This window comes from Hydra viridissima, unplaced genomic scaffold (genome assembly GCF_058129835.1).
Source record: "Hydra viridissima isolate aposymbiotic clone 2 unplaced genomic scaffold, HvirCarnegie_v1 scaffold_1, whole genome shotgun sequence".
Classification (NCBI taxonomy): Eukaryota; Metazoa; Cnidaria; class Hydrozoa; order Anthoathecata; family Hydridae; genus Hydra; species Hydra viridissima.
In genome coordinates, this window is record NW_028324300.1 from 15990732 (window position 1) to 16002341 (window position 11610).

The 11610-nt window shown below is 30.3% G+C and overlaps 1 protein-coding gene across 1 annotated transcript; it reads left to right on the plus strand.

Moving 5' to 3' along the window:
• Positions 1–9588: 9588 nt before the first annotated feature.
• Positions 9589–10827, plus strand: LOC149893563 (uncharacterized). The gene is made up of 3 exons (XM_090073308.1): positions 9589–9719; positions 9979–10448; positions 10573–10827. Exons 1-3 carry the CDS (start codon positions 9717–9719, stop codon positions 10799–10801), a joined length of 702 nt encoding a protein of 233 aa, XP_089929434.1. The 5' UTR covers positions 9589–9716; the 3' UTR covers positions 10802–10827.
• The last annotated feature ends 783 nt before the right edge of the window (positions 10828–11610 follow it).

The window sequence follows — 11610 nt, forward strand, 5'->3', positions numbered from 1 at the left end:
GCACTAACAGTAGGTTGCTCGGTTGCAAGAGTTGTTTGGCTGATTTCCGAAGAGGTGTCAGTAGAAAATGTTGGTTGATCTGCTGTTAAGTTATTATTATTAATATCTGCTTGATCGAAACTCAGTTGTATAGCAGCAGTTGGTCGCTCTATCGTATAAGTTCGCTGCTGATTATCATAAAAGCTTGTTGTTGAAATAGCTGGTTGAGATGATGTTTTCATGTCGATATTTGATAGTGTTAATTTAGCACGAGTCGCTTGCTCAGGTAGTGACGTAGGAGATCCTTCTTTACTTGATGCGTTATTTACCGTAATTGGATTTTTAATTTTTATGTTGCACAACTCATTGTAAAATGCTGATGTAATTTCGAGTTGCAATTTTGGAAACAAGTGAAAATTAAGGATTATTCCATTGGATATTTTTTTCTTTTCGATGACTTCTAAAATACTTTTTAGTTCTGAGGTTTTCGAAAGTTGGTCGTTGTCCAAAACAAAATCAAGTGTGCAACCTAAAAATTTTAATTACAAATAAAATTTGATACTACTACATACGGACAACCTGGGTTATCCAGCCTTAAACTTCGATCATTTGTTATAATCAAATATAAAAATCTTTAAAACTCTTAAGATGATCATCTTCCGGATGATTTCATTTATCATTACCAGTCAAATGTTAAAAAAACTTTCAAAGACGTTCTTATCTTATGACTTTCTTTTTAGGTACAAACCATCAGTTACAATCCAGTAAAAATATCTTATTGAAAAATGATTACAAAGAAAATATTTAAACAATTTTAACAAAACTAAAAACAGATGTTATTAATTGCTTACCCACAGCTTTAGTAGTGCTTCTTACTGTTTTTTTATTCAAATCTGAGAGCATTTTAACGCTGTCAGTGCTCGTTTTATTGACCACTGCAAAAACTTTGCCAACTAAAAAAGAAATGTGATTTCAAGTTTATACAAATTTTATAAAACTACTTATTAACATTATGGTATATTTTTATGAAGATAAAATATACATAAAAATGTTTACCAAAAAAAAGTAATAAAAGATTAAAAAAACTCATTTTCTGCTTCAAAATCTTCTTGACTTTTTTTTGTTTGAAAATGACTTAATTTATTTAATTCACCAGCAAATAAATAGAGACAATTAAGCATGCTACAATTGCCATCAGTTATGAAGACACTTGTTAAAAATGTTTTTGGCTCTTTACGTTCAATTGCTATTTCCTGGAAGGAAACATTTTGCAAATAATTTCGAACAGTTTTACTCTAAAATGATTTTAATTTTGGCAATTCTAAACGGCCAACATTTTAAAATGAAAAATTTTAAGAATTTTTTTTTTTTTTAAACACCTTTTAATTAGTTTGCTCTTTAGCGTTTATTTGCATAGTTGTATGATTTTGTAAAATGCTGACCAAATGCTCCTTTAGAAGTTTCATTTGCTATTATCCTCCTATTTAAGTAGATTGGTTTACAGAATGTAATTAATTTTAACGTAATGAATTTTACAGTATATAATGAAAAGTTTAAAAGGTTACAGAAAGAAAGTTGTTAAAAATAGTAGTTGTGAATTTCCTCCAAAAATCTTAAGAAAATTTTTTTTTTTTTTAATTTATGAATTGCTCCTCCCAGAGGAGGGGTTAGGCCAAGCTAAATTAACATTTTGAATTACCACCACCGCCTTTTTCAAGTAAAAAAAAAATTTCGGCCTCATAAACCATTATGGCCTACAAATCTTTATTTCTAATAAAGGTTTGTAGGCCACAATGGTTTATTAGTGTAGTGCTTACCATTGACAACCTTGATATTTATTGAAAACTATAAAATAATTATGGAAACGAGCGCATTAACGTTAGTCACTAATACCATCGAAGGAACGGGCGAAAGGGCACATATTATTCTAGCCCCCTAGCTATGACGGCTCTGCATGTATTGGGGTACAACTAAACTGTGAGGGTTTTTTTGCAACTTTGTTCAGAAATATTGGTACAAATTACGTTATTTAAAACATTGTCTTTTGTTTGAAACAATACGACTTTTCCCCGTCTTTCACGCAGCATAAAGATTCTGCGTGTTTGAGCTTCAATGCTCGTCCATATGTTGCAATTGTCTTTTTACATGCATTTACACGGGTTTATAATTTTATAAACTCAAACTTATGATGTTGGAATTTAATAAAATTGATACACTAATTCAAGGTAGTGATTTTATTTAAACAATAAAATTACCACCTTGAGTATAAAGGTTAATGAATATTTAAACTAACGAAGGACTAATAACTAAAGAAGGACTAATAACTAACGAAGGACAAGAAGAGCTAACGAAAAGAAATGTTTGAACTAACTAAAAAGTATTTAAACTAACGAAGACTTAAACTTTCAAATACTACTTTAAATTAGGGATCTAACGAAAGTGTACTAATGGAACAAAGTTTTATTTGGCTGAACCTGATGTGGAATTGGTTTTATAAAATAAATGAAGACCGGTGGAATAGAAGGTGTTAAAAAATTTATTTGCATGAAGGCATTTTGACTTTTATTTTCATTATTCAAAATTTAATAACTGTGTATTACATTCTTTTCCCATTTTAGCTTCTTTCGATTGTTACTAAAATAGTGCAGCTCACTTTTTTACAGCCAATTTTTACAAAAAAATTATGCATCGGCGTTTATTTCCTTATACCCCCGAATAAACAAATTATGTAGTTCGGTAACTTTTCCGGTAAAATCGATTAATAGAGCTAAGGTGTTCAAAAAAACTTTCTTTTTAATTAATTTTGAATAAACTCAATCAATCCGATTACTACCGCTATCTAAATCTTTATTCAACTAACGCCGAAATTTATTTCGTAAAATCATGGACGTATAAGAGATGGACGTGCAACTCATTATTTTACATCAGAGAGGCCGCAGAAATCAGCGAGCCATGCGAGTTTCCGACAAACTCTAAATTTTCACCCGTAAACAAAAAAATCTATTAAAATGGCTGCCCACAGATTTAAATCAGAAACTATGATCACGTGGTAATAGTTTAAACTTTTATAGTATTTATTTAATATGACTGTTCAGGATAAAATAACTATTTCACGCGTTGACAAATTACTAAACAAATTACACCAAGGTAAAGGAAATTAGTTGTCGGCATGAACAGATTTTATCATTTTTTCAAGACGAACATTTGTAAATTTTTTAAACATTTTTCGTGTAAACTAAGTCCGTCAATGATATAATAGATCTGTAAGGATAATTTTAAAATGACTAAAAAAAGTATAGAAAAAAGCTTAAACAAATTTTTTTGTCAAGATCTGGTTTCATTCAACTCCTTGGTTCTTCATTCACCAGCCTTAATTTCGTGTATTTTTTCCGATATGTCGATATTTTTTCTGATATTTTTTGCCTCGACTACTCTAAAAGCTCTATAATATATACTCCACTAATCATCATTTTTTTAGTAGGTGTATTTTCTAATGGGCTTTTAATAAATTCATTTGATAAAGCAAAACCTTATAAAAAGTTATTCAAATTTATAATTATCTTGCAAAATGCGGCCAGATATTTCACGTTTTCGTTTTTCATATTTCATATATTATTTCATTTGTCATAAAAAGCACATAACCCATTTGTTTTTCTCAAATAAAAATTAGCTTACATATAGCTGGTAAATCATGTTATGTTAAATACTTAGTTATTCTTGCGTTTCGCCATAAATTGGCTTTGCTGAATTCTTTAAAACTGTGACAAATTATTTTTTTCTTTATTGTATTTACATTCATTTTATGTATAAGTTATTTATCCTATATATTTTTGTTGTTAAACATAAAAATAGAAAATTCTATAATATTCATAAACTAGAAATCTACAGCAATATGGAGTAGTTCCCTCCAGCGGTATGGAGTAAATCCCTGGACATGAAACCTTTGTGCTCCAGGTAGCTACAATAATAGTTGCTATTATTTGTTATATCTCTACTTATACATGAACTAAAGTAGTTAAGTAAATGATCTCAATTTCTATATCATTATTAGCGTTATTTCTTAAAATAATAAGAATGTCTATCTACATAAAATTAAGCTTAAAACTTGGTTCTATTGCTGTTATCTTTATAAACCCTCTATCCGGCACATTATGATCAAACTACCAAAGGAAAAACTTCTCTTGAGCTGCTTTTATTCAAATGAAAATGTAATGTGGTTAATTTTCGTCAAAATAAAAAATCAAAGATATGAAATACATATTTCAAAACACCTAATGTTGTGGATAAGCTTTACAACCGAAACATTTATCAGCAAATCGTTTGTTGCAAATATGCAACACAAACGGGAAAAGGGTTAAGTAAAAAAAAAGTTGATGTGACTGGTTAGACGAGATTAAATATTTTCGACGAATCCGACAAACTTTAACATAATTTAATTTCTATTGTTTAAAACAAAAGGTTTGTAATAATGCGTAACGAGCATGGTTCGCAAAAAAAACAATATTGTTTTACGTCCATGTCTTAAGGTGAGCTTCCACTCATCCGTTTTTCCTACAGGAAAGGGAAAGGGATGGGAAAATTAATCACTTGAGCATGCGCAGTGATCAATTTTCAAAATTAAATTACAAACTGCGCACGCTCACGTGATTAATTTTCCCTTCCCTTTCCCTTTCCCGTAGCAAAAACGGATGAGTGGAAACTCACCTTTATATGTCCATGGTAAAATCAATTAATTAAACAGTTACGAAGCAAAGTTAATAACGGTTAATCACGAATGAAGTCCGGTAAATCTTTTCGTTTAATCACAATTCATCGAAAGAAACACTTAATCGATGTATTCATTTTTCCAAATCACTGGTCTCGCAGAGTTTTTTTATTTGCGAAACTCATTAACAAAAGTTGAAAACTTTATCAGCGAGCAATGTATTTGAATGTAAAGTAGATTTATCGAAGCTTTAGCATTTAATTGTAAAATAGACATTCCTTCATTCAAATAGTGCGTTTGTGAACCGCTTGCGCGGAAGAAAGTACTTCGAATTCCCGTTGAACCTCCATTAACACTATAACAAACCTCGATAACTAGAACACTCGCTAAATCGAACTATTTTCTTGATCCCTTGGTGGTTTTAGTTGTCGGGAGTTTACTATAGTTTAAATGGTTTTTTTCAGACGGTATTTGAGGGATTTTTATAGATTGTGAGTGAATATAAATCGAACGCGAAAATTATGTAGAGAGGGTTTTTGATGGAAGAGATGATGTAGAATTGCAACCATGTAGTTACTGCAAGAAAATAACAGGATAGAAATAACAGGGTCAGGCAGCTATTGGCGGACTAATTTTTTGAATTTTGGTTTCGTGATAAAAATGAATAACTTCTGAAGTTTATTTTCGTTGGTTCAATTTTCAATGAAAGCTATAGATTTGAATAAAGTTGTGAATTAAAAACATTTTAGTTAAAAGCTTTACAGTGGAAGTCAAAAGGGTCGAAGTTTTAAATATGATTCACGCGGGTTTGCCTGTAAGTGAAGTGATTCCTTCTGAAGAGTCAAAAACTCTGTTTTACAAAGTGAAAAAACGTGGCAGTGTTGAGAAAGCCCAAATGCCCTCCTCTAGTGAACAAACGAGTCGATGAAAAGTTTACTGAAAAGCTTATAAAGCATATTAAAAAGAACTCTTCTATATCCATCAGAAAAACAGCAAAACTGTTCAATGTTGATGAGAAGATAGTCAAAAGTACTCTAAAAACACTTGGAACAGTAAGTATCCCCCCCTCCCCCACCTTTTGATAGAAATGCCATAAGTTTTAGGATTGGAGCGATCAAATAAAACTTTTAAATCAAAAAAAATTTCCATCCTTCATTGACAGTAAAAAATTTTCTCAGTTGAAAAACTTTTTAGTTTTGACTGTGTAATCAGCAGGCAAAATGACGGATTCATAGTGCAAAATTGTTACAGAGCACCACCTGTGTCACACTAAGCACCCTCAGTCCGTAATGATACTTGGAATCATCGCATCTAATGGAGAGAAATCACCACCAATCTACATCAAAAAGAAAGAAAAAGCTACCTCTGATGTGTATATCAGCTAACAAAAGCGTTATGTGGTCCCATGGCTGAAGAAGTCATTCTTGGAAAACAATTGCACTATTCACCAGTACAATGCACTCTGTCATAGGTCCAGAAAAAGCCAGCAATATCTTCAATACAATATGACTAATTTCTCACCCAAACACTTTTGGTCACCATCCAGTCCTGATCTGACTCCCCTTGACTACAATTGGTGGAGTGTAATTGAGAATAAGGCTTGCAAAATACCCCACTCAAGTGTCAAATCCCTAAAGTTAACTATTACGCGTACTTGGAACTCAATGTTAAGGGACTATACAATCTGCACCAGCCTGCCCTTCTGTCCTAGGCTTGAGGCAGTGGTCAAAAACAAAAAGGAGACCCAATAGAATGTTAATGTGGGAAAAGCATTTATCTTCAATTTTTTTTTAAATAATATTTCATGAATATAAATTTTTAACGCTTTAAAAACTCATTTTGGAAAATGTTCTGCAAAGTTCGCGAATCGCTACCGCACCGCACCGCACCTGAAAATGTCAATACAGTTTAAGCTAGTGGAAGAAAAATTGAAAAAATCTTTTGCTAAAGAAATATGTAATTTTTTTTTTTTTATACTAACTTTGAACAGGTTTAATCAGCAATTTAGCATTTGTATAAAGTCAATCGCAAAGACATAATATATACTAAATATAAGTACAAAAGATATATGATATTTGCTTTATTTATAGTATTAATCTATAGTTAATTACAATTTTAAGCAATAATGTTTTAAAATATAGACTTATGTGGGTGTGGTCGGCAGCAAAACTATTCAAGTTGAACCGAAGTAGACGTTTACTCAGTGCAATGGTCATTGAAATGCAGAAAGTCAGCTTGAAATCTCAAGTTAGCTTGACAAGTAAGGGAAGTGTGATTGGTTACTGATTCACTATTTTAATGGAATAACGTTGGCTTTTTCAAAATAAAACAGAACAGAAGTTGAATTATATTAATAAAAGAAATTTTGTGTAAATACTTTTGAACATTTTTGTATAAATATAAATGAATTTATGTTGACAAAAAAAATAGTTTCTCTTCAATTTTTTTTTTTTTTTTAAGTCAAAAGAATTTCAAATAAAGTTTACATTATAAATTACAACAAAGAAGATTGATACAACAACGATCAAAATGATAAGTAAGAAGATGGCAATAAATCTAAGTAATCCTCTAGCTCCAACTCTAATGGAGGTTTGCCACTTGATAGTTCTTCCTTGTCAAAGACATCCAGCATAAGTTTATCAGGAAGATGCATTAAGCAACAGACAGTTTAAGTTTTGACAGAGTGATTAGAACTCTGTAGTGGTTTGATGGCGGTTGATGCTTTCTCTATTTGTTTTATCTAGAGCTAATGGTTGTAATTACAATAATTAAAAATTAATGATGTTCATAATTAGAAAAAAGTTAAATAAAAGTTTTCTTTCCTTTTCTTTCAAATTACTTTTTGTTCAAATCGTTTTTTTAAAATTATTTATTCAAAATATTTTTTAAACTATTTAACCTATTTTTTAAGAGCTGGAAGGCATCCCCAAGGAAGGATCCCAATCTGGATCCCCATATACAAGTAAACCTTTAGACTAATTTAAGTGATTGAGTAAAAAGTTAAATATGAACGAAGTTTTACTTCCCTTACAATCTTAAATAACAATTTAGATAAACATTCAAATAAAAATTCGAACCAAGTTTTCAATATTTGCATAGAGATGATAATAACAATAATATAAATAATAATAATAATGATCATTGTCATCATAATCATCATAAAAATTACCCTGTCTTAATACTCGTTTTAAAATTGACATTGGATTATATGGCTGTTCGGTGTAATTCTAGCCTAAATCTCAAATTTCCAGCCTATACTAATAAAAATTTTATGCTTCTGTTAATATACGTTTTAAAATTGTAGCCTAGTTCTCCAATTTTCAGCAATACTCGTTTTAGAATTACCCATCTCTGCTAGGTGATCAATAAATTCTGGCAAAATTCTCATATTTCTAGCCTGAGACGATATTCATTTTTAATAGTGGAAACACTAACGAAGTTTTTGCGAACGTAACGATTAAATAATAAAATTTCGTGCGTTCGTAAAGTTAATCAAACGCAACAATTAACAGTATCAATAAAATTATATTAAAATTCCGACGTGTAACTGATTCAATTATTTGGAATACTTCAAATAATTTGCTCGAAAGCTTCGTTATAGCTCACGTAAATCAATTAATTTGCTCGAGATTTCCGTTAAAAGCTATAAGAACCATCAATTAATTGATTACGATCCTTTTTCCCGTAAAATTGTCATAAAATATCGAAACTGACTATTCTTACGATAACTACTATCGAATATTTTTTTACAAACCCATTCGTTGCAAACGTACTATTAAAGAACATTAGACATACATTAGAACAGTTTCACTTTTATTGAAATTTTCATAAAAGTGTTTAGAATTTTAAACATTCGAACAATCACAACTTGTTTAAATCTTCTAACAGCAATCACAATTCTCGTTTGACTGCCTTGGATAATTCGTATCTTCTCAGGTGTTTCCTGGCTGGTGTTCTGACATGCTCCTCTGTTGCTGAATACTAAGAATGAAACGTGTTTTGAGTAGCAATTGCTCCTTTTTTACTTTCATCATCTATCTCTTCATCTGAATCCGAGACCTTTTCTCTTACGAATCATCAATTGGAACGTGACAATTTGAAACCATCGCCATATGAAGACCCTTGACATGTTGGCATGACACCAGGATTGTAGAAATTTAGTTGAAAAAAGTGTTGTCAAATTTAAAGAATATTTATGTTAACGAATCGTAAATTACGACTGAAATACAAATAATATATATATATATATAAATTTCATTATTAACATCTCAATAAAGTCAGTAAAATTAACAATACTTGTAAAAATAGCAGTAAAAATAAATCTTCAAAAACTCTTTCTTTAAAATGAGAACTGATCAAGTATGTGGAGCACAATTTCGTAAATAAATAAAATTACATAAAAAACGCCATTTTTAAAAAACCTCATATTGTTATTTACGAACTTTATCGCATATTAATAACGGAAGTTTCGTAACTGACGTAAGAAACAAATTACTACGATTGAATCATATTATTAATTCCGTAAAAAAAAAAAGTGATAGTAAATTACGAATCAAATAATGATGTCTTTTACGAAAAATGCAAGTAATTTAATAGATTTTCGGAATATCAAAATTTTCCTCGTTCGCAATTAAATTGACGCAACTTCGTTTAATCGCAAGTCTCTTTCTCGAGTTTTTTAATTTTATAATCCCAAGAGAGTGAAAGTTCATCTACTGACTGCTCGGTTTTAAAATGTTAAAAAGATTTATGTTTAGCAGATTTCATTGAATAAATTGCCTAATATTTTTGATACATTTTCTAAATAGCTTCCTCATTTCCTATTCACTTTTTCCAGATCACAAAACATTATTGGCACTCTGAGGTGATTTAACTGTAACAACTATCGCAATTGCTGTAATGGATGCTTTTTAAGTGCCGAGTGAACGAATATAAATGCAGGACGGCATTTGTTATTCACTTAACAGTAACCAAAATTGAGAGCACACCGTTTAGTTCTGCTTTGAAACGCTAAAGTGTTATTACTTACAATATGGTACGGTATAAATTAATTTTGTTTTAAAGATTTTGTTTTCGCCTATGCGTTTAAGTAAATATTTCTCGGTTCAGATAAAACTGGACAGTCTCAGTAAGAGCTTTCAGTAAGACCTAATTAAACCACTTCTGCATTTGTTAAAAGTATTAGTTTAGGGCATGGGTAACCAAATGTCGGATGTAGTGTCGTTCTAGCTTATGTTAAAATGACTTTATGCATAAAAATCCGAGTTTTCATCATTTAACACCTTTTTCTTTAGATTTGTTTCCCTTTTCTTTTGGTTTTGGGAAGCTTTACTTTAACCTATACCAAATACCATTTCCACCAACAGCAAGATCAACTTGACTATTCCAACTACGAATCCGACAAAGTAAGGCAGATTTATGAAACCGCACTAAAGGTTTTTCCAGATGTATTTGCATTAACTCAATCAGAAAGTGAAAGAATGTCTGATCTACTCCTAAGTTCCATTCAATCAGACTTTTCTTGTAAAAAGAAACTTTCAAAATACATGTTAAGGAAAATTGACGAGGTAAGTGTAGTATTGAACGCTACTCAATGCGAAGATATGTACATTTCTCGATATCGAAGATCAGACATTAAAAATTCTGATGGAAGCATCACAACCACGAAAAGATGCGTTAAAATAGGAGAATCGTTGCCAACTAACGAAAACTTTATTTCTCTAGCCGCTTCATGTTCAGCAACAACAGATCTTACGGAAAAAAGGTGCCTCATTTTTAATGAGTTACTTCCTTTCATAAGAGTTACTTTTACAACACCTTTATATAAAAGTAAGTCTTCTTGCTTTGTCTTTTTTGCAGTTACATAACTCCCGTGTACTTTTCTTCAGGTACCCTCGATTTATAAACGAAGTGATCTGTGATGAATCTAATGGTTCTGCATGCATAAAAAAGGCTGGTGCTGTTACACAATTCACACGAACTTTGAAATTTCGATTCGATGCAAATGGTCTTGGGTTATTCAGACTAGGAGAGTGGCCTGAATATGACCAGCAGATAAGAACCGGGTGCGCCTGCAACGTTATGAGGGATAGTCCCATAAGAAGCTTTTTAGTATAAAAATGTTGATCGTCACTGACAAATGTAGAGCAGCTTAAATATTATATCTAAAGTAATATTTTGAAGTTGTTGTATTTTTTTCAAAACCCAACAAAACGCTTAAAGATCAAGAAAATCACGAGTAGGATGATAATAATAATAATAATAATAATAATAATAATAATAATAATAATAATAATAATGATAATAATAATAATAATAATAATAATAATAATAATAATAATAATAATTATAATAATAATTATAATAATAATAATAATAACAACAACAACAATAATAATAATAATAATGATAATAATAACAATTATAATAATGATAATAATAATAACAATAATAATAAGAAGAAGAAGAAGGCGAAGAAGAAGAAGAATAATAATAAGAAGAATAGTAGTAGTAGTAGTAGTAGAAGTAGTAGTAACAATAATAGTATTAATAATAATAACAATAGTAATAATAATGTGTTTTTGTAAAATGATCATTTCTCAAGTTCCAAGTTCATTTACTGCACTTTTGAGTTAAACTTTACTAAATTCTTAATTCAAATCTTCGTTGAAGAGTGGCATTTTTTAATAGCATGAGAAATGAGACTTGTACGATAGTAAGAAAAGAACAACGTTTGTTTTATGCATCCAGAAGCTTTGTCAACTATTTAATTCGTCGTGCAAAATTTTATTTGTGATTTTGAAAAGAAAAGTGAACGAGCACAATAAGAAAATGAGAGAAAGGAGTTGAAAAGAAGTATTGAAAGTATTTTCAACTAACTTTTTTTCAATTTTTAAACATGAAAAGTGTTTTATAATAGGTTTATA